This window comes from Dendropsophus ebraccatus, chromosome 15 (assembly GCF_027789765.1).
Source record: "Dendropsophus ebraccatus isolate aDenEbr1 chromosome 15, aDenEbr1.pat, whole genome shotgun sequence".
Taxonomy (NCBI): domain Eukaryota; kingdom Metazoa; phylum Chordata; class Amphibia; order Anura; family Hylidae; genus Dendropsophus; species Dendropsophus ebraccatus.
In genome coordinates, this window is record NC_091468.1 from 431,125 (window position 1) to 453,932 (window position 22,808).

At 45.1% G+C, this 22,808-nt stretch overlaps 1 protein-coding gene across 2 annotated transcripts in view; it reads right to left on the minus strand.

Moving 5' to 3' along the window:
* Positions 1 to 387: 387 nt before the first annotated feature.
* Positions 388 to 22,808, minus strand: part of MEA1 (male-enhanced antigen 1) — a 76,095-nt gene continuing 53,674 nt past the window's right edge. For both annotated transcript variants that reach the window (XM_069955560.1, XM_069955561.1), the window contains exon 4: positions 388 to 647. In XM_069955560.1, the coding sequence (XP_069811661.1) occupies positions 490 to 647 (158 nt within the window). In that variant the 3' untranslated portion in view covers positions 388 to 489. The remainder of the gene's footprint in view (positions 648 to 22,808) is intronic.

Sequence of the window (22,808 nt, forward strand, 5' to 3'; positions counted from 1 at the left end):
TGGAGTCCATCCGAACCCAAACGTTCGGCATTTGATTAGCGGTGGCTGCTGAAGTTGGATAAAGCGCTAAGGCTATGTGGAAATCATGGATATAGTCATTGTCTGTATCCATGTTTTCCAGAGAACCTTAGAGCTTTATCCAAGTTCAGCAGCCGCCGCTAGTCAAATGCCGAACGTTTGGGTTCGGATGGACTCCAGCTGCTCCAGGTTCGCTCATCCCTAGTGGGCGGATTGGCACGCCCGCTAATTAGACCTTTAAATGCAGCTGTCAAAACTGACAGCTACATTCAAATGTCCTTTAAAACCGTCATTGGTGGTTTAGTGGCGGTGATTAGGCTTCCCTGTGACTGATATGGGGGGGGGGGTTGGCGTAGGTGGTGGGTGCGGGAAAAAACACTGTGCACAATTTTTTGCTTCAGAGTCAGGATGTATTTACATGGAGGGAGTACAGACGGTATACATGTATACACACTATTTATAGTCCACATCTCATTTCTTGCTGGGAGGGCACATGGCGGAGCGGGACTGAATGGTCTGGTGAACCAGGTGCTCCCAGTCTGCGTCAGAAAGCTGCTGCGCCCAAACAGGGACCGAAATAGTTGGGAGCTTCACCCCTGCCATGGTCTTCTTCACCAGCTCCACGTGATCTGCAACACAGCAAAGATAAGACTTGATCAGACATTGTATCGCTCTTACTGTAAAGCCTCTCTCTGTGATCGGACATTGTATCGCTCTTACTGTAAAGCCTCTCTCTCTGTGATCGGACATTGTACCGCTCTTACTGTAAAGCCTCTCTCTCTCTCTCCCTGTGATCGGACATTGTATCGCTCTTACTGTAAAGCCTCTCTCCCTGTGATCGGACATTGTATCGCTCTTACTGTAAAGCCTCTCTCCCTGTGATCGGACATTGTACCGCTCTCACTGTAAAGCCTCTCTCCCTGTGATCGGACATTGTACCGCTCTCACTGTAAAGCCTCTCTCCCTGTGATCGGACATTGTATTGTGAAGGTGGCCATGAAGGGGTTATTACTTGGGGTAAAAACATTGTAATCCCTAAAATGGCTTCAGCCTTGTATCTGCTTCTAGGAGAGGAATGATGGCAGCACGCCGATGAGAAAAGCGCCATGAACCTACTTCGTAGCCACAACACAGACACAAGAACCAGACACTTATCTATAAAGAATATATGGTAAACATCACATTGTACCTGCCTGACTGCGCAGGACAGGAAGCCACTGACCATCTATGGACTGACCAATCAGAGTCCAACAGCACGGTAACAGCATCTCACATAGGCGGGAGTATGGGAAAAAAAGGAAAACTTTATTCCAGCATGGCACACATAGTGACGTTTCAACCATACATAGGTAAGAATACACCATAGTATATAAGGGAACATCAGCCAATAGGAAAATTCCAGGAATTAGCAAACATTAACCCTTCATAATCCTGTGTTCTAAAACATCTATACATTTCCTTTATTTAAACATGTCAAAAGTGCATTAAACGTATCTAAAGAGTTAAAACCACTCACAATAGCGTTAGTCTCCAGCAGGTGTTGTCGCTATCAGGGCAGAGGAGGAGCGCGCTATGCACAGGCGCCGGCGTCCTGCGGCGCATACTGCGCATGTGCTAGACATAAACCAATCGCAGCGTGGTGGGTGTCACTGACAGCGATCATGTGATCAAGGCTAAACACCATGTGCCATAAGTTTATTGCTAGGGGTCACCCTCCACAGCTAGTACAACAGCACAAGAGTAGAGCCCTGTCTGTATGTACATCTGACCTGTTTAAATCTAAAACACGTTCTGCTGAAAAATGAATTCCATTTATTTCCACGCTTTGTTCATTGAATGGTAGAATTGCTAATGTTTTGAGAAAAAATTGGGGTATATATGCAAAAAGTTGCCCGAAGGTGGAGGAATTTAAACTCCCCCCTCTGAGGTCTTATAAACATTCACGCAACATTAAAGACACAGTTGTGAAATCAGACATAGGCATTTCCAAGGGCCGTGTACAAACAACAATGTCGACATGTAAGACACGATGCTTTCCTTGTCTGAACTGCTCCTGTTGTGGGAATTTATTAAAGTCTTTTATCTGAGGATACAGAAGCATAAGGGTGGTATTACACGAAGCGATTATCGTTCGAATAATCGTTCAATCGGTCGTATTTGAACGATTGTCTTTAAGTGTAATAGTAGACAACAATTAAACGACGAACGATTGGTCGTTGGTCGTTTAATAGGTTTTGAATCTATTTTTATCGTTTGTCTTTTACACATCGTTCGCACATCGTTCGTTTGAATAAGATGTCGTTAGCCGTTCTCTGTTCATTCGCAAATTGAAAGGGGAGTGTTCTTGAACTTTGTTGCTCCAATTCAACCGATAATCTTTCCGTGTAGTAAAACGAACGATTATTAGGCAACCGCTATTGCGATCGTTGGAGATCGTTTATCGTTAATTGAAAAAAATCGCTTTGTGTAATACCACCCTAAGAGTACTATTCGGACAGGAAAAACTGAGTTACCAGTCCCACAACATTTTCTGGAAGCGAGAAGCGCCATAAGCCAGTTACAATTTCGGGTAATTGATGGTGTCCCACCGCTTGTGAGAGGGGGAGATAGGACATTGAGATTAAAGAAGCTAGAATTGAAATGGATCTTTTTGTTGGATACGATGAGTCCTAGAGGCTTAAATTTGGAATCTAAGGTGCTACTTGGTATGTGATATGTCTAGTCCGTATATATGAGTGCTTATAGTTAGGACCTTATTGTTTTTAATGATTTTAGATGTATATATATTTTTACTAATTCTATTTTATTTTTGTACAGATTGTATGCGGTTGCTCTCCGTGGATTCGCTATTTGTGGAGCGTTGACATTGAGGAGTTTATCTTAGTTTATGATCCTGATGTGGTGTCAGCCGCACCCTATGATGTGATAAGTGGAAGACGTCTCGCTATTTCCCATGCTGATTCCTGTGATGACTCTTTTTGGGGTTGCTATAGTCTCTGAGTGTAACAAAGCTATAAGAACCTATATCCAAGTCTGACTGCTGCATATGGCGGATCCAAGTGTATGTCTGATCAGCGAACACGCGCACTAGCTGTGTGTGTATTTACGCTTATGGACTGATGGAACCGCAACGCTCAACGTTGGACTTAAGTCTGATATGGATTGTATCCTGTGTGCTACAGTATGCAACTGATGACTTGGAGCTGATTGACAAGGTCTATGCTATCCGCAGTGACGTGCTGTTGTTGGTGTGCGGGCAAGAAGAGATCTAATTGTGACTAACAAGGACTATGGAGTCCTCAGCGCTTTGACACTGCTGGTGTGCGGACATGGAGTGTTCCAGATGTGACCCTGTGCGCTGAGTGATGAAGATCGGCGGTGACGTGAGACGATGATGTACATGACTTCCTCCACATTGAACTTTATTACTTTGATGAACTGATAACCCTTATTTGTATGGGTCGGCTGACACCTATCAGGTTTAGCGTGTAGGGTTGCTATGGCGGCGATCACATGATCGCTGTCAGTGACACCCACCACGCTGCGATTGGTTTATGTCTAGCACATGCGCAGTATGCGCCGCAGGACGCCGGCGCCTGTGCATAGCGCGCTCCTCCTCTGCCCTGATAGCGACAACACCTGCTGGAGACTAACGCTACTGTGAGTGGTTTAACTCTTTAGATATGTTTAATGCACTTTTGATATGTTTAAATAAAGGAAATGTATAGATGTTTTAGAACACAGGATTATGAAGGGTTAATGTTTGCTAATTCCTGGAATTTTCCTATTGGCTGATGTTCCCTTATATACTATGCTGTGATCTTAGCTATGTATGGTTGAAACGTCACTATGTGTGCCATGCTGGAATAAAGTTTTCCTTTTTTTTCCATACTACCGCCTATGTGTGATGCTGTTACCGTGCTGTTGGACTTATATAATGTTGTTCCAATTGGACACTGGGACGGGTAACTATTGCATCTAGTTCTTTTTTTGTATATTACTTTGTAGACCGGAGGGTCTTTGTGGGGAAAGTGCTTTAATTTTTTTCCTTTTTTTGCACTGAACAGAGTGTGACATGTATGTGTCTTGTGACCAATCAGAGTGTGACATGTATGTGTCTTGTGACCAGAGTGTGACATGTATGTGTCTTGTGACCAGAGTGTGACATGTATGTGTCTTGTGACCAGAGTGTGACATGTATGTGTCTTGTGACCAGAGTGTGACATGTATGCGTCTTGTGACCAGAGTGTGACATGTATGCGTCTTGTGACCAATCAGAGTGTGACATGTATGTGTCTTGTGACCAATCAGAGTGTGACATGTATGCGTCTTGTGACCAGAGTGTGACATGTATGTGTCTTGTGACCAATCAGAGTGTGACATGTATGCGTCTTGTGACCAATCAGAGTGTGACATGTATGTGTCTTGTGACCAGAGTGTGACATGTATGCGTCTTGTGACCAATCAGAGTGTGACATGTATGTGTCTTGTGACCAGAGTGTGACATGTATGCGTCTTGTGACCAGAGTGTGACATGTATGCGTCTTGTGACCAGAGTGTGACATGTATGCGTCTTGTGACCAATCAGAGTGTGACATGTATGTGTCTTGTGACCTATCAGAGTGTGACATGTATGTGTCTTGTGACCAATCAGAGTGTGACATGTATGTGTCTTGTGACCAGAGTGTGACATGTATGTGTCTTGTGACCAGAGTGTGACATGTATGTGTCTTGTGACCAATCAGAGTGTGACATGTATGTGTCTTGTGACCAATCAGAGTGTGACATGTATGCGTCTTGTGACCAGAGTGTGACATGTATGTGTCTTGTGACCAATCAGAGTGTGACATGTATGTGTCTTGTGACCAATCAGAGTGTGACATGTATGTGTCTTGTGACCAATCAGAGTGTGACATGTATGCGTCTTGTGACTTGAAACCCCGACCTGTTTTAATAGTTATATATAATTCTTGTGAAACCAAATAAAGCGTGAGTGCGCACTCTTAAACTCAGCTAGTGAGGAGGTTATACTGTCTTTTTTCCTGGTGTCATTTCCTCATCACTAGCGCTTATGCTGCGTTTACACATAACGATTATTAGCCCGATCGTACGATTAGCTATGTCGGATTTACGTTTTTTTTTTTATAACGATCAGTGTTTAGATGGTACGATATATCGTACGAAAATTCGCACTGCGATCGTTTAAGCCTATCTCACACATTGGTTAAATCGGCGAACGACTGTTCACACGGAACGATTTGCGAATTTTTTGCGTACGATGAACGACGATTTGATGACCCGATGAAAGATCAAAATGTACGATTTATCGTGCGTCGTTCGATCGTTCGCTGCGTTTACACGTACGATCGTTCGCATTCGACCGTTATCACGCAAATTCGCACGATAATCGTTACGTGTAAACGCAGCATTAGCTTACTTAATTTGGACAGGGAGTGTCACTTGGAAATAAGGGAGATGAAAAGCAAATCTCACCTGGTCAGTGGTGGCCCGTACGGGGTGGTACTCTGGGGGACGCAGAACTCTAGAGATCGACCGCCTGCCACTCACCAGAGGAAAAGGACTGGCTGACATAGGAGACTGATCACCTCCACTGAAACATGGTAAGTCTACTTATTCTTTAAATCTGTGGCTTATCCGTGTGTCAGACAGTTCTGATTGAGACTGGGGGTGCAGTTTTCTCCCTCTGTAGCTGTGCGGCTGGTTGGGTTTTCTTTTTGTTTTTGTTCGTTGAGTTGATATTTTTACGGTTGTCTTAGTTTTTATGTGTTCGGTGCCACTTTTTGGGCTTATCACTGTGGATTAGGGATGTGACAATACCAAAATTTTGAGTTAGATACCGATATCAGTTTCGATACTCAATACCAATTCGATACTAAATAAAGTTTGAGAAAAAAAACTAATAAAAATACAAATATAATTTCCCTCCTCCCTGACTGCAGATATGTTCCCCCTACATTTTTATTTATGTGACGTTTTGATCACTGTTACATTTTATAGTTCAGACAATTACGCATGCAATGGATGCCATATACATGTATGTTCTTTCTTTTCTTTTTTTTTTACTTCTTTGAAAAAATGGTAAAGGGGGGATTATTAGAACCTTTATTATTTTTTTTATTTATTTTAAAAACACCTTTTTTTTTTTACATTTTCAGTATTACGTGCGCTCTGTCCTGCCTGATCTCCCTGATGACACGGGGAAGGAGTCGTATTGGAGGAAAAGCGTAAAGCAGGCCTGTTTGCCATGGTTGTACTAGGGCATCCAAGGCTTGCGGCCTGTCCAACTGGCAAAGAGAATAGAAGGTTCTGATCTTTCTGTTTTGACGGGAGGCAAACTGGTCTATCTGTGGGAGGCCCCAGAGAAGACAAATTTGGTGGAACACTTCCTGGTTTAGTTCCCACTCCCCCTGATGGAGTTGGTGTCTGCTTAGGAAGTCTGCTTTGTAATTGCCTATTCCTCTGAGATGTAGAGCAGTCAGGGAGAGAAGATGGAGTTCTGCCAACTTGAAGATGAAATGTGAAATCCTCATAAGTTCTCATGACCTTGTGCCACCCTGGTGATTTAGATATGCCACCGCGGTCGCTTTGTCCATAAGAATCCTTACATTTCTTCCTCGGATCACTGGAAGGGATTGTGCTAACGCCAGGAACACTGCCCTTAGTTCTTTTATGTTCTGCGAGTCCCTGGAGTGTTCCGGGTTGCAGGTTCCTTGCAGAACCAGGGAGTCTGAGTGAGCTCCCCAACCGTAAGGACTTGCATCCGCCGTTATTGTTAATAGATCCTGGATGTTCCATGGAAGTCCCTTGTCTAAGTTGTCTCTTTTTATCCACCATGATAGGGACCTGAGGGTCTGTGGAGACAAAACAAATAAATCGTCTAGGCTGTCATTGCACCCATTCCAGACTTCTTAGACCTGTGCTTGTAAGGTTCTTGAATTGTACTGGGCCCACTGAACTGCCGGAATGCATGACGTGAGAAGACCCAATACCAACATGGCTTTTCTGATAAAAACCTGTGGGTGATTTATAAGCTCCTGAACCTTGAGGATACCCAGGGATATTTTATTGTCAGGCAGAAAGGACTTCTACGACACAGAATCTAAACAGATCCTGAGGAATTTGCAATGTTGAGATGGGGTCTTATTAGGCAACTTCGGTCACCATAGCTGCATGCTTTTCAGGATTAGAGGTAAGGTTAGTTATGATAAATCTTTCTCCTGGGGAGGACAAAAAAGAAATTTTAAGGCCATGCTTTATTATATTGCAAACAAAGGAACTGTTCGAAATTTACACCATTCAGAACAGAAAAAGGTTAATCACCCTCCCACAGGAATCTGGCGTCATTGTGAAGGCTTTTTGGAAGTATCACCTCCTCTACCTTTCTTAGGGGGTCTCCAATCCTTTCTCCCCACCTGGGCGCCTCCTCTGGCTCTTCTGCCTCTGGCAGGTGTAGGTGTCTGGGTGGAGACAAGTGGAAAGCCCTTCTTCTTATCTGAGGCTTTTTCCAACACCTCTAAAGCTGAACCGAAGAGGAGACTCCCCTCACAGGGGACTCCACAAAGCTTAGCTCTAGATGTTACATCCCCCTTCCAGTCTCTAAGCCACAGTGTTCTCCTAGCCGAATTGGAAAGTGCCGCTGACCTGGCAGAAAGTTTTAAGGCATCTGCCAAAGCCTCGGCCATGAAGGATAGAGTTCTCGATGATCGGAAATCTGGCCAGCAAATCGTCCCTACTGGCACCGGATCTGATCTGCTCCTTTAGCTGTGTCATCCAGATCTCCATCGACCTTGCTACTGAAGTTGTAGCGATGAGGGGTTTAAATGTGGCAGTGGTGTCCTCCCAGTTCTTGCTTAAGTAAACCTCTGCCCTTTTATCCATCAGGTCCTTCATGGATGCTGAATCTTCAAACGGCAGCGCGTCCGTACGAGTAAGCTTCGCCACCGGAGGATCAATCTTAGGCGCCATATCCCAAGTCTCTGATTCCTCAGCGCTAAATGGATATTTTCTTTTATACTGAAATAAAAATAGAAGATATAATACAAAAGAATAGCATATAAAATGAACTTTGTATAAAACTCATCTTCTGTGAAAACTTACAGCCCGAGGTACTAAGAATTTTCTATCCGGGAGGGACCATTCATTAGATATCAAAGTCTTTATGCTTTGATGGATGGGAAAAACAAAATAATACTGATCAAAATATAAGTTTAAAAAAATGAACTGATTGGGGGGAACCCCTCTTACCCATACCATACCGCAGCAGCCACAGGTTGAGGGCTTTCAGATGTCTCAGCGCCTTGGGACTCCATAGTAAAACACTTGTTTAAGTGAACAGGAGCCAACAGCAGAATACCACTCCAAAGGCAGTATTCCAGTACACCAAAAGAAACCTGGACATACACTGAACTAGTGAACAGTGTCCATTTTTAAATCTGGCGCCAAACAAGTGAAGGCTTGCTGGCCCCGCCCCCCCCTCCGCTGATGCGGCACACCCTCCCGTGCCCAGGAATGCTCCCTCTCACTGACCGGCACAGCCCGGATGCCGTAAGCATGGCCTACGGGTATTCCCAACTCTCAGGGATCCCGTAAGCACGCCTGCGCACACGCACTCGGCAGCAGGTCACATGGGCCACACGCGCACGCCATCCCGCACAGGCAGGCAAGCAACTGGAGACTCACAGCCCCGCTCCTGCAGGCGCCGGGGGAGCATGGGGACCCTCTTCCGGAGGTGCGGGGGCTAAGGCACAGACTTGGCTGTGGCTTCAGCAGCAGAGTCTTCTACAGCCGGGATGTCGGCATAAAGGTAACGCCAGGTGCCCCAGTCCTTCTTCTTAAAAAGGAATCCAGCATTCAGGTGGAAAGACCACCTGCCCGTCCTGCTCCCATGTGACAGGAAACAGAAACTGTCATGAGTGAGACGGTGAGCTTCTATTAAAGGTCCAGTGGTCCTGTTTCCTGTCCAATGGGAGGAGGTGGTCCTCTCCAGGGGTGCCATAATAGGGCGAGAAGAGAAAAATGTTGGCGACTCATTGGGATTCTTGGTGTCCAAGACCGTGCACCCGAGTGCTGATGTCTGGTCCTTTAATTATGGGCTAGGGCAGTACATGTCTGTTACTGTACATTGGATCAACATCCCCCCCAGAAGACCATCAGAAAGTTGGCCCATTCTTGTCGCTGTCACCTCCACGGTGCTTTAGGGGGCCAGTCCTGCACAAGTTCTGCCTCCACCACCTTGCAACCATCCACCGCTTTGACTGCAGTCGAACCTGCCCCAGTGTCTTACCAACCATGTCAGGCCCGGCGCTCTCAGGCTGTCCTCCATTTTGTGAGCCTGGGTGAACGGAGCCACAGTGGGCAGGATCTCCTCCGGACCATCAGGGAGGAGATATATGAATGGCTGAGCCCAGGTCAACTAACTGTGGGAAGTGTTATAGCCGACAATGGGAGGAACATTGTCTCTGCAGTGCAGCAGGGAGTCAGACACTTTGTACGGCACATGTGATAAACCTCATACTTTTTTTAAAAAGGTTTTATTTATTGCTTTTAAGATTTAACAGTAAAAGGCATAAACGAATAGCAACAGAGACAAAACATCCATACTAGTGAGCAAAAGGGTACAGCAGTAGTACATTTCAACCCTCAGATCAAAGGAAAATATGCAGGTCAACTCACTATTATACAGCGGCCTATGCAACAGAGTGTCTAATGAAGCAAGGGTGCCCAAGATGTGGCAGCCAGGTATAAACTAAATCAAAGTCCTCAACAATGTATATTGCCTGTTCTAGAATCTGAGGAAACACATGTACTAGTCATTCGCTCACTCCATTCACACATTGCTCGGGAGCTGTGCCTCATCCCTCAACCCAGCTAAAGTTGTTTTGGCAGATAACCAAGGTTCCCAAATGTGACAGAACCTTTTAGGGGTGTCTCTTGACGAATACGTAACATTATACATTTCCAAAACGTCATCTACCAGTTTCAGCCATTGGGACAAAGTAGGACGCTTAGGAGGTTTCCAATTCAGTAGAATGGTTTTACGGGCATAATATAGCAGGAACCTATACAGAATACGGCTATATTTAGTAGGTACCAAATCATTTACCAGACCAAGAAGACTATTTTCAGGTGCTCATACTCCCGGAAGCCCCAACTCCGCATTCAGTAAGTGATGCACTTTTGACCAGAAGTTTTGAATGACTGGACAAAGCCAAATCATATGGATCCATGTACCCTTCCCCCCACCACACCTAGAGCAAGTGTCCACTGAAAGGCTGCCCATCTGCACTAATTTAACTGAGGTAAGGTATTTTCTGTGGAGACAATTAACCTGGATCAGTTGGTCTCTAGCACATATTACAGATTTTTTCCAATAGCTTACCAATTCTTTAAGATGATGGTCTTCAAGAGAGGGAATATCAGCCTGCCATTTGGCAAATGAGCTGTCAATCGGGGCACTTTGCATGGACATTAACGTTGAGTATAATGATGATATCGGTTTCTGCAGAGGGTCCCTACGTATCACCCCTTCAATGGGTCCACAATCCAATGTAATGCGTTCCCCCCCAAACTGTACTCTGCAAGCGTGTCTTAACTGAAAGCATCGGAATAAGGCAGACTGAGGAAGATTAAATCTTTGCTTAAGGTCTGCGAAAGTGGAGAAGACACCTTCTGGGAACAACTGGGCCAAATATTTAAGTCCCCGCAGGGCCCAAAAGGTAAATCTGGAAGACTAAATAGTTCTGGGAGATGGCCATTCATCCATAAGGGAATATAGGGCGACCAAGTATTCTCCTCACCATTCCTGGGGTAAGGTTCAGCTAGTCTATTCCACACCTGAAGTGTGATGGCCATATTAGTAGTAGGGTGTGGAATATACGCAGTGCCCTTGCTGTAAATAAGGTTTGTGAGCGCCTCATATGAACCAGCTAAGGCCGCTTCTAGTACCACTGCAGGGTTATTTGCATCTACTCTGACCCACCATGCTGCATATGACAACTGGGCAGCCATGTAGTATGCATACATATCGGGCAAGGCTAAGCCACCCTTTTCCCATGGGGCCTTCAATGTGGCTCTTGCTAGTCTGGGTGGGCGCCCGCTCCACAGGAATGGTGTCAGGAGTCTGTCCAGGGCTACAAAGTGGGCTTTTGGCAAAGGAATCGGTGTTGCCCTGTAGAGATACAACAACTTGGGTAGCAGAATCATTTTAAAAATATTGATACGACCTATCAGAGATAGTGGGAGAGTATCCCAGGCTTTTAATTTACATGTGACCACCTGCATTGTAGGGGTGATATTCAGGGAGGCAAATAAATGTACATCTTTGTGTATTAGAATACCAAGATACACAAACTTATCAACCACCATAAGGGAGGAGGATGCTGTGATGGAGGTGGGATCCACAGAGTCCACCGGGTATAGTACAGATTTGGACCAATTCACTCGAAGCCCAGAGTAGGAGCCAAACTCATCAACCGTCTGTAGCAGTGCTTCCAGTGAAGGGCCCGGATCCGCCAAGTACACCAGCATGTCGTCGGCATAGAGAGACAATTTTTCAGTGATGCCAGCAATATTCCAACCCCCAATTGCCATGCTGCTATTGATCAGACCCGACAATGGCTCCATAATTAAAGCAAACAGCAGTGGCGAAAGAGGGCACCCCTGCCTGGTGCCACGACCCAGTGGAAAGGGATCTGACAGGCATCCATTAACCAGCACTTTGGCCCTTGGGCTTTTGTATAGTACCTGAAGCCACTTAAGGAAATTTTTAGGAATACCCATCCGCTTCAGTGTTAGCCACATAAACTCAAGAGTCAAAGGCTTTTTCATTGTCTAGAGAAGCGATCACTCTGTTGCCAGCATTGTCATGGCTCAATTGGAGGTTGGTATAAAGACGCCTAATGTTGATATCAGTCGTTTTGCCTGGCATGAATCCGGATTGGTCTGTTCCCACTATGGACAAGATCACTGCGCCCAATCTTATCGCTAGAACCTTTGCCAGAATTTTGGCATCCAGATTAATAAGAGAGATCGGACGGTATAAGCTACATTGGTCCGGCGGCTTCCCAGATATATAGATCACCACAATAGTGGCCTCGTAGAACGAGTCTGGTAGGGTGGACGACTCAAGTGCATGGGTGAACAATGTCAACAGTCTAGGGCTGTGTTGCTCCACATATTGTTTATACCACTCTGCCGGGAAGCCGTCCGGGCCAGAAGCCTTGTGGGGTCCTAGTTGAGTGATAGCTCTCTGTATCTCCGCCTCTGTGATAGGGGCATTAAGGTCTAACCGGTCAGAAATAGACAGAGAGGGCAGAGCAACCCTGTCCAAGTAGGCAAGCAAGCTCTCCCTCGAGGCTCTAGCGCGCGAGGCATATAGCTGGGAATAATATTGTACAAATTGGTTACATATAACTTGTGGCTCAATCACAACTGTACCATCTTCCAAGCGTAATGCTGCCACTACTGTTTGTGGCGTCTCGATCCTGGCCAGGAACGCCAACGCTCTCCCATTTTTGTCTCTCCCTGCAACCTTAGCCATGATGGTGTCTAACATGTCCCTTTTAAAGGGAGGGGGCATATAAATTCCTACTAAGATATATTCCTGACCTCTAATCTGCACATGTAGCCCTGAGGGATCCAGATGTGTGCCAAGACCGAGACACCCCTGGCGTAGTTAGAAAATACAGAATGGTAGGCAGCTCCCACCCAAGGTCTCTTCAAAGCTAGGATTTTCTGTCCTCTAAGATGGGTCTACTGGAGTATAATAACATCAGGACTATATTTTCGAAGGTAGTTAAAAACTAGGGCCCGTTTAATCTTACAATTCAATCCCCTGACATTCCAGGAAATAATCCTACAGGTGGCCATTTGTGATAGTAGTGGTAGTATAAAGAAGGAGGAGAGGAGAGGCACAGCCCCGGCAACATTCACACACACAATCATACAAGGACAACAAATGCAATAACAGTCCCTTCCCACACCCACCCTGCTCAAACCCACCCAACATGGTCGAGCTTCAGTATCCCTAAACCAAAACCAATATAGAAAACACTTTCAAATGGTCAGTCTCTGGGTAAGTAGCAAAACATTGCGCAGTGATGCAAAGAAAATATAAAACCAAAAACTCTAAAGTCACATAGTTGCTGGAGTCTGACTCCCGGCTTGGAGACAGAAGAAAAGACTCTTGGGGAGAATGGTCCAGAGAAGAAACATCCTCACTCCCATGTCTGTGGGAGAAAAAAAACAATGCAACAGGCAATGAAAGGATAATCAGGCCTCCCGTGGAGACCCGCGGACGACCATCTAACCAGCCGGAGGCCTCCTCTGGGGTGGTAAAGAAGTGAGTGATGTTGCCATCTTGCACACGAAGCCTGGTGGGATAGAGCATGGCATATTTAAGTCCCTTCTCGCGAAGACGTGCTCTAACTGCTGCAAACTGTCGTCTCTTCTTTTGGACTTCCGTGGTATAGTCAGGGTAGAAGGATAAGCGTGCATTCTCTAACACAACATTCCCTTTTCGGCGTGCCGCAGCCAGGATGGCATCTCTGTCCTTGTAATTAAGCACCTTCATGATGAAAGGTCTTGTGGGGGCACCAGGAGGAGGTGGGCATGTGGGTATCTGATGTGCTCGCTCTATGATAAAGCAGTGGGATAGCACAATGGGGTCCAAAACTCTCCTGATCAGATCCTCTGCAAATGCCTCAGGGTTTGTACCCTCAGCACGCTCAGGGAGGCCTAATATGCGTACATTGTTACGCCGATTCCGATTTTCGGCATCTTCGGCTCTTGCCTGAAGCTCCTTGACTTGTTGCTGCAAGGATCTAGATAGAGCAGCAGTACTGGTTGAGGTATCCTCCACTTCCCCTATGCGGCGTTCTGCCTCAGCGGTTCTATCTCTGATTTTATCTATGTCATGACGTAGACAGTTAATGTCTGTTTGGAGGTGATCAATCTTGGTGGTCAAAGTTTCTTGGCATAGTGCTATGGCCGCCATAATTTTACAGGTGTCTGGGTGCACATCTGAGGGGGAGCTGCCCTCCAGTTGATAAGGCCAGGTATTGGGATTTTACCTACCTGCACCGTACCTATATGACTACACCTATATATATTGCCCTCTGAAGAGACTGGAGATGATCAGAGCGTGATCAGAGGGTGACAGAGAGATGTTCTGGATGAAGAAGAGGAATGCTGGACGCACGTCACTTAGAACAGCTCCTGGAAAGTTATCATTTGTAGACACAATCCCCAAGGACCCAGAGACTCTTATCTATAAACAATTTATGGAAAACAAATACATTGTGCTCTTGGATTCATGAAAAAGTATCTTTGTACAGAATGTATTGTTTTGACCTTTTTGAATAATAATAATGAATACTAATATAGATGCCATTGCGCATGACTGAATATCTAAATCACTAGCACCGCCTCATCTATGTCTTATTAGCATTTGTTACCACCCTATATTTTATCTGTCTATAAAATGTGATGACCATAATAAAACTTGGGCCATTTCTCCAGGCTTATAATCATGATACATCGTCTTATCTGTGTCCGTGATTTATAAGTGACGAGTTGGTAATACTGCAGGTTACAGCTCTAGGTATATTCAAAAACCATCCTCTACCTGGGTTTTTGAATTTTTCTCCATAGAGAGGGGTCAACATCTAAATTTAGACTTATCAATTTGGCGCTCGATGGCAGGGACTCCGCCTCTTGCAAACCAGAACGCAGACAGACGGGATGCGGTGATTTATCCGTCATCGGACGCACAGATATATCTGGCCAGGTAAGAAAGACTTTCCTTTCTTACGTACTATCTGTGCCTCAGGGGAACGGATCTAATGAGATTCCAGTCACACCTGCGTTCTCTATATGTCTGTAATGCTGGGTCTATTTGTTAGACAAAGAACTCTGTAACCCAGGATAGGACAAGGTTAAAGTGCCGCATTGCCGTCGCAAACTGTGGTGTGATTGAGATAAGCTGTTGCTGTATTTATGCTGAATTAGGAAAGGGATTGCCGAACATGATCCCTTGTACGTTCCTACGGGGAGGCTGTGATTATTGCTTAACCCTTGTAATACAGCATGGCATCGAGAACAGCTGCGAGGTCACAGACAGCAGGCACATAGACTCTCTGTATGAACGGGTTCCGGAAGTGAAAACAATCTGTTCGGTGACCGGTTGAAATAGTACTTGTATTGGTTCCACTCCTTGCTTGTGCCCTGTCGATTCGGTACAAGATGTAGGCGCCATGGATCAGTAGACCCGTGGATTATTCTCGCCGCTTAGGAGGATGGCAAAGAGGGAAGGCATCCCGCCGCAAGCAGGAGCCTACTATAAGACCTAGATAGGTCTGGACAATCCCCAATAAGCTACCTAGGGCTGGGTGCGAGAATGGGACAGATGTTCACTAAAAACAGGAACTCATCATCTTTATGGGAGGGCTATGGGAAATTGAATAGCTAAGATATAGTTAGCGACGGGCATGAGAAGATGCAGTGCAAGATCTTAGAACAGATCTTGAGGAGGTTTGATATGAAGGCAGATACATGCCTTAGCCCCACCAGCCTCTGGCTCTCTGACCAACACCTGGGAAACCCCTTACACTCCTGTGCACACTTATTTTTGCCTTGTGGGTAGGTAACCAGACCTACATGTAACATGCGGGGCAAATGGGTCCTTGGAATTTCCAGGAATCTTAGGGGTTAATGTAAGTACTATCCCTAAGGGGGAATCAAGGATTAGAGTTCTAAGAGGGGAGGGTGTGGAGTAGATAGATGAGACCCAGAGGGTCAGACAGAAGGAAAACATTCAGGATAATGGGTGGGAAGCACAGGTCCAGCTGGGTGGACATGTGCCGGTGGCCAACAAAATCTAGATAAGACAGAATATTGTAGTGTGTGTGGCAGACCCAAGCCACATCATTATGTTACACCATTGTACCCAGTTTATATCTGTATACAAACCCTAGATCCTGCAAAAAGCAAACCTACCCCCAATGGTGGCGTATAGACCGTATGTTCTGCAGGAGCCAACCTACCTCCAATGGTGGCGTATAGACCCTATGTTCTGCAGGAGCCAACCTACCCCCAATGGTGGCGTATAGACCCTATGTTCTGCAGGAGCCAACCTACCCCCAATGGTGGCGTAAAGACCCTTTGTTCTGCAGGAATCTTAACCTTGGTCAGCTGTTAAAGTAGTTACTTTGATTTAAAGTGCCCCTGACCTGATTGTAAGAAAAAAAATGCCTTTTTGAAGCGGGCAGCCTAAATTCAAATAGTGTACAATGCCATATAAGTGGAGATGGATGAGGGGAACAGTCCAGCTCATTGCTAGATACAGTACTGAGAGAGCTGAAAAGAGGTTAATTAATGCTGCATAGTGAAGCAGCATACAAAGTTTTTTTTGTGTGTGTTATTTGTTATGTTTTGTACAAGGTCATTAAACAGCTCTGAGGGCTGCAGATCACATGCAAGCAGCATTAGGAAAAAGAATCAGAGCTGTTAGTGTAATGTACGCTCCTACATTATATACGGTTGTATTTCAGCCAGTCTTGCAAAGCTGGTGTTCCCCTTTAGATGTTGATCATTTTCTGTTGTCCCAACCGTGGAACATTTGCTTATTTATGTACGCCACTTTTCTATAATCAAAGATGGCGACGGAAAGCCAACCACTCCCCATATCATCCACGTCTCAAAACCATACCCTAAGCCAACACCCCTATATCCGGTTATCTAGTCCGGTGGCCATTTTAACTCCTGGCATTTCTGTCCTCCGCCCATACTGCTTAGTGTCACTGAGGGGGCGGGCACAGGACTCTCCGATAGAGTCTAACAACTGTTTTGAACATTTATTAGTGAATGTTATTACCTGATGGTGAAGAAAGTTAGACAAAGGTTTGTTGAAAGGAAAAGCAATGAGACTGTTTGAAAGATCGGGGTCTAGTAGACCTATTAGTGTATAAGATTGTTATACGGAAGTGTCAGGAGGAGTCAGAGAGGAAAAAGCACGTTTATTAGGAATGTCAAGAGAAAAGTGATAATTGGTAAAGATCAAACGCAGAAGTTTGTGCACTTATTAAGAACCCAATGGTATAAGGAGCCTGTAGTAACTTACTACTGTAATATATGTTTCTATGTAACTTTATAGGAAAAAAAACATTTTTTTTGTAAATATATCTATCCCAATATATATTGTAAGCAGATTTTCTTTGTGTGTGTCCCCAAAGTATGATACTTCTAAGAAGTTTTTTTTTCCCCTCTTGTAATCTATGATTTTCCTGCTCACTGCTCAAGGTTAGAGGTGAGGCCCAGAGCGTTCTGCTTACTGATAGGAGCCGCTAACTGGAGGAATGGATTCATGTCAGCTAATAATGGTACAAATTAGGCTGAAGGTTCTGACAAAAAGAATTATTCTATATACTGTATGTTTTATATTTCATCTTTAAGGTGTGTTTTATTTGATTTATAGCAAAAGAAGGTTATATGGGACTAGCCGATTGTAACGTTTTATTTTTTAATGTTTTTATTTTAGGGTTAACAGTTTTGTGATGATTATAGCAAACTAGCTCATGACTTTATATATTGTCTTATCCCTATAAAGCCAAACTCATATCCATGGCTCCAGTCTGCACGCTTATGCCCCCAATATATAGATATTTTTGCTAAGTGCATTGAACCCAGCATCTCTGTTGCCTCTTGATGTAGATTCAAATGGGGGAGGGGATAGAGGTGAATGGGAGTAGCCAATTTTGATGTTTTAATTTTTTTTTTAAACATCGTACAATTTTTGTTATTTTTGAATAAAGATGTTTTTGTTACTTATTGTGTTTGATATTTTAAATTGTGAAAAATGAAAATGTAATTGAAAGCCCAAATATTATAGAAAGTTTAAAAGTTTTCATTGTAGATTATACCAGACTTTTCAAAGATGGATGACACAAGACGCAAGGATATATGGTGACCGCCATGCAGCGTGACGTTCCACTGCAGAAACCGCTCCTGCCATAAGCTGGAGGTGAGGACAATCACTGAGACATGTAAGGTGGTTGGAGGTGACTGTGCAGATGTCTATATGAAGCCCACTATTATGGGGTAATTGGCAAGTGAGAGATTTGTTTGGTCCCTGGGCTTACCAAAAACACTTGTAAAAAAAAAAAACTGTTCAAAGAAGAAGAAAAGCCGCCATAGAGCGGCTGACGCAACGTTCACGCAGACAAACCCTGAGGCCAAAAAGGTGATGGATGATGGATGAAGCTGGTGATGCTGTGGTTTCCGGTCTCTTCCCAAGGTAACAGCATACAAAGCGTACAAGGGAATGGGGAGATGTTTCCGGTCTCTTCCTGAGGTAACCGTACATAGTATACAGGTGGATGGGGAGATGTTTCCAGTCTCTTCCTGAGGTAACCGTACATAGTATACAGGTGGAGGAGGAGATGTTTCCGGTCTCTTCCTGAGGTAACCGTACATAGTGTACAGATAGATGGGGAGATGTTTCCGGTCTCTTCCTGAGGTAACCGTACATAGTATACAGGTGGAGGAGGAGATGTTTCCGGTCTCTTCCTGAGGTAACCGTACATAGTGTACAGATAGATGGGGAGATGTTTCCGGTCTCTTCCTGAGGTAACCGTACATAGTATACAGGTGGATGGGGAGATGTTTCCGGTCTCTTCCTGAGGTAACCGTACATAGTATACAGGTGGAGGGGAGATGTTTCCGGTCTCTTCCTGAGGTAACCGTACATAGTATACAGGTGGATGGGGAGATGTTTCCGGTCTCTTCCTGAGGTAACCGTACATAGTATACAGGTGGAGGGGGAGATGTTTCCGGTCTCTTCCTGAGGTAACCGTACATAGTGTACAGGTGGATGGGGAGATGTTTCCGGTCTCTTCCTGAGGTAACCGTACATAGTGTACAGGTGGATGGGGAGATGTTTCCGGTCTCTTCCTGAGGTAACCGTACATAGTATACAGGTGGAGGGGGAGAGGTTTCCGGTCTCTTCCTGAGGTAACCGTACATAGTGTACAGATAGATGGGGAGATGTTTCCGGTCTCTTCCTGAGGTAACCGTACATAGTATACAGGTGGATGGGGAGATGTTTCCGGTCTCTTCCTGAGGTAACCGTACATAGTGTACAGGTGGAGGGGGAGATGTTTCCGGTCTCTTCCTGAGGTAACCGTACATAGTATACAGGTGGATGGGGAGATGTTTCCGGTCTCTTCCTGAGGTAACCGTACATAGTGTACAGGTGGATGGGGAGATGTTTCCGGTCTCTTCCTGAGGTAACCATACATAGTGTACAGATAGATGGGGAGATGTTTCCGGTCTCTTCCTGAGGTAACAGTACATAGTGTACAGGTGGAGGGGGAGATGTTTCCGGTCTCTTCCTGAGGTAACCGTACATAGTATACAGGTGGATGGGGAGATGTTTCCGGTCTCTTCCTGAGGTAACCGTACATAGTGTACAGGTGGATGGGGAGATGTTTCCGGTCTCTTCCTGAGGTAACCATACATAGTGTACAGATAGATGGGGAGATGTTTCCGGTCTCTTCCTGAGGTAACCGTACATAGTGTACAGGTGGAGGGGGAGATGTTTCCGGTCTCTTCCTGAGGTAACCGTACATAGTATACAGGTGGAGGGGGAGATGTTTCCGGTCTCTTCCTGAGGTAACCGTACATAGTGTACAGGTGGATGGGGAGATGTTTCCGGTGTCTTCCTGAGGTAACCGTACATAGTATACAGGTGGAGGGGGAGATGTTTCCGGTCTCTTCCTGAGGTAACCGTACATAGTATACAGGTGGAGGGGGAGATGTTTCCGGTCTCTTCCTGAGGTAACCGTACATAGTATACAGGTGGATGGGGAGATGTTTCCGGTCTCTTCCTGAGGTAACCGTACATAGTGTACAGGGGGATGGGGAGATGTTTCCGGTCTCTTCCTGAGGTAACCGTACATAGTATACAGGTGGATGGGGAGAGGTTTCCGGTCTCTTCCTGAGGTAACCGTACATAGTGTACAGGTGGATGGGGAGATGTTTCCGGTCTCTTCCTGAGGTAACTGTACATAGTGTACAGGGGAATGGGGAGATGTTTCCGGTCTCTTCCTGAGGTAACCGTACATAGTATACAGGTGGATGGGGAGATGTTTCCGGTCTCTTCCTGAGGTAACCGTACATAGTGTACAGGTGGATGGGGAGATGTTTCCGGTCTCTTCCTGAGGTAACCGTACATAGTATACAGGTGGATGGGGAGATGTTTCCGGTCTCTTCCTGAGGTAACCGTACATAGTGTACAGGTGGATGGGGAGATGTTTCCGGTCTCTTCCTGAGGTAACCGTACATAGTGTACAGGTGGATGGGAGATGTTTCCGGTCTCTTCCTGAGGTAACCGTACATAGTATACAGATGGATGGGGAGATGTTTCCGGTCTCCTCCTGAGGTAACCGTACATAGTATACAGGTGGAGGGGGAGATGTTTCCGGTCTCTTCCTGAGGTAACCGTACATAGTGTACAGGTGGAGGGGGAGATGTTTCCGGTCTCTTCCTGAGGTAACCGTACATAGTGTACAGGGGGATGGGGAGATGTTTCCGGTCTCTTCCTGAGGTAACCGTACATAGTATACAGGTGGATGGGGAGATGTTTCCGGTCTCTTCCTGAGGTAACCGTACATAGTATACAGGTGGATGGGGAGATGTTTCCGGTCTCTTCCTGAGGTAACCGTACATAGTATACAGGTGGAGGGGAGATGTTTCCGGTCTCTTCCTGAGGTAAACGTACATAGTGTACAGGGGGATGGGGAGATGTTTCCGGTCTCTTCCTGAGGTAACCGTACATAGTGTACAGGTGGATGGGGAGATGTTTCCGGTCTCTTCCTGAGGTAACCGTACATAGTATACAGGTGGAGGGGGAGATGTTTCCGGTCTCTTCCTGAGGTAACCGTACATAGTGTACAGGTGGAGGGGGAGATGTGGATCTGTTTGTATTAAGTCTTTTCCAGAGACAATCAGCGACAAGCTGTGAGACCAGCGGATGGAGAGGAGGTACAGGGTGAAGATGGCATCCAATAACTATTTGCCGACAGCCTTGTATCTCACTGTAAGTTATCTGACAAAACCAGCAGAAGGAAGCCATGTGTAATGTGATGTAGTATCCTCACATTGGGCGGCCCAGGGGTCAACAAATATAGCAGAGAGGGTTGTGTAGGGCTGTATTATCTACACCTGCCATAACCTACTGTAAGTAACACCATAAAGTGCCTGTCTGCATAGTCTGTCATCTTCCTGCCTGTTTCAGGGACTGTAAGTGAACGTCATCCTGCTGCCACAGGTGGTATATATAGGTATGTCCTTACAGGTGGCCTATATAGGTATGTCCTTACAGGTGGTCTATATAGGTATGTCCTTACAGGGGGCCTATATAGGTATGTCCTTACAGGTGGCATATATAGGTATGTCCTTACAGGTGGCCTATATAGGTATGTCCTTACAGGTGGTATATATAGGTGTGTCCTTACAGGTGGTATATATAGGTATGTCCTTACAGGTGGTATATATAGGTGTGTCCTTACAGGTGGTATATATAGGTGTGTCCTTACAGGTGGTCTATATAGGTATGTCCTTACAGGTGGTCTATATAGGTATGTCCTTACAGGTGGTATATATAGGTGTGTCCTTACAGGTGGTATATATAGGTGTGTCCTTACAGGTGGTGTATATAGGTGTGTCCTTACAGGGGGCCTATATAGGTATGTCCTTACAGGTGGCATATATAGGTATGTCCTTACAGGTGGCCTATATAGGTATGTCCTTACAGGTGGTATATATAGGTGTGTCCTTACAGGTGGTATATATAGGTATGTCCTTACAGGGGGCCTATATAGGTATGTCCTTACAGGTGGCATATATAGGTATGTCCTTACAGGTGGCCTATATAGGTATGTCCTTACAGGTGGTATATATAGGTGTGTCCTTACAGGTGGTATATATAGGTATGTCCTTACAGGTGGTATATATAGGTGTGTCCTTACAGGTGGTATATATAGGTGTGTCCTTACAGGTGGTCTATATAGGTATGTCCTTACAGGTGGTCTATATAGGTATGTCCTTACAGGTGGTCTATATAGGTATGTCCTTACAGGTGGTATATATAGGTGTGTCCTTACAGGTGGTGTATATAGGTGTGTCCTTACAGGTGGTATATATAGGTATGTCCTTACAGGTGGCCTATATAGGTATGTCCTTGTCCGTACTGGTGTCTTCTTTACAGGTCAGCCAAAGCTATGGGAGACGACAAAGCCAATGTCTGAGGTGATACTAGTGGCCTATATATAACTGAGGCCAAGCGTCCAAGTGTCTGTAAAGAGGCCTGTCAGTCAAAAGATGGGTTTAAGGATAAAGGATCCATACCAATGCTACTATTACAAAAAGGATCATATGATATATATTATTCTCATAAAAAGGCTTTGAAACCTTAGGTGATGTATCGTTTACACTTTGCTTTTATTTCTATGGTGGTTATCTTATGTGTAATATGTGATGATCTCAGTGAGACAAGAGACAATTCAGTAGGATCCAAATATTATATCGGTAATAAGCGCCCAGTTACTTCATATTATTGGTCTATGTATTATACTGTATGATTATGTACAGGAAGAGATGTGACCAGTCATTAGTCCTGTGAAATTCTGAGAATCCGGTACTGACGAGTGTGAATTCACTAATTGGTTATTATAAGTGAATCTAGTGGTTACACAGTAGGTCACATTGTGGAGATT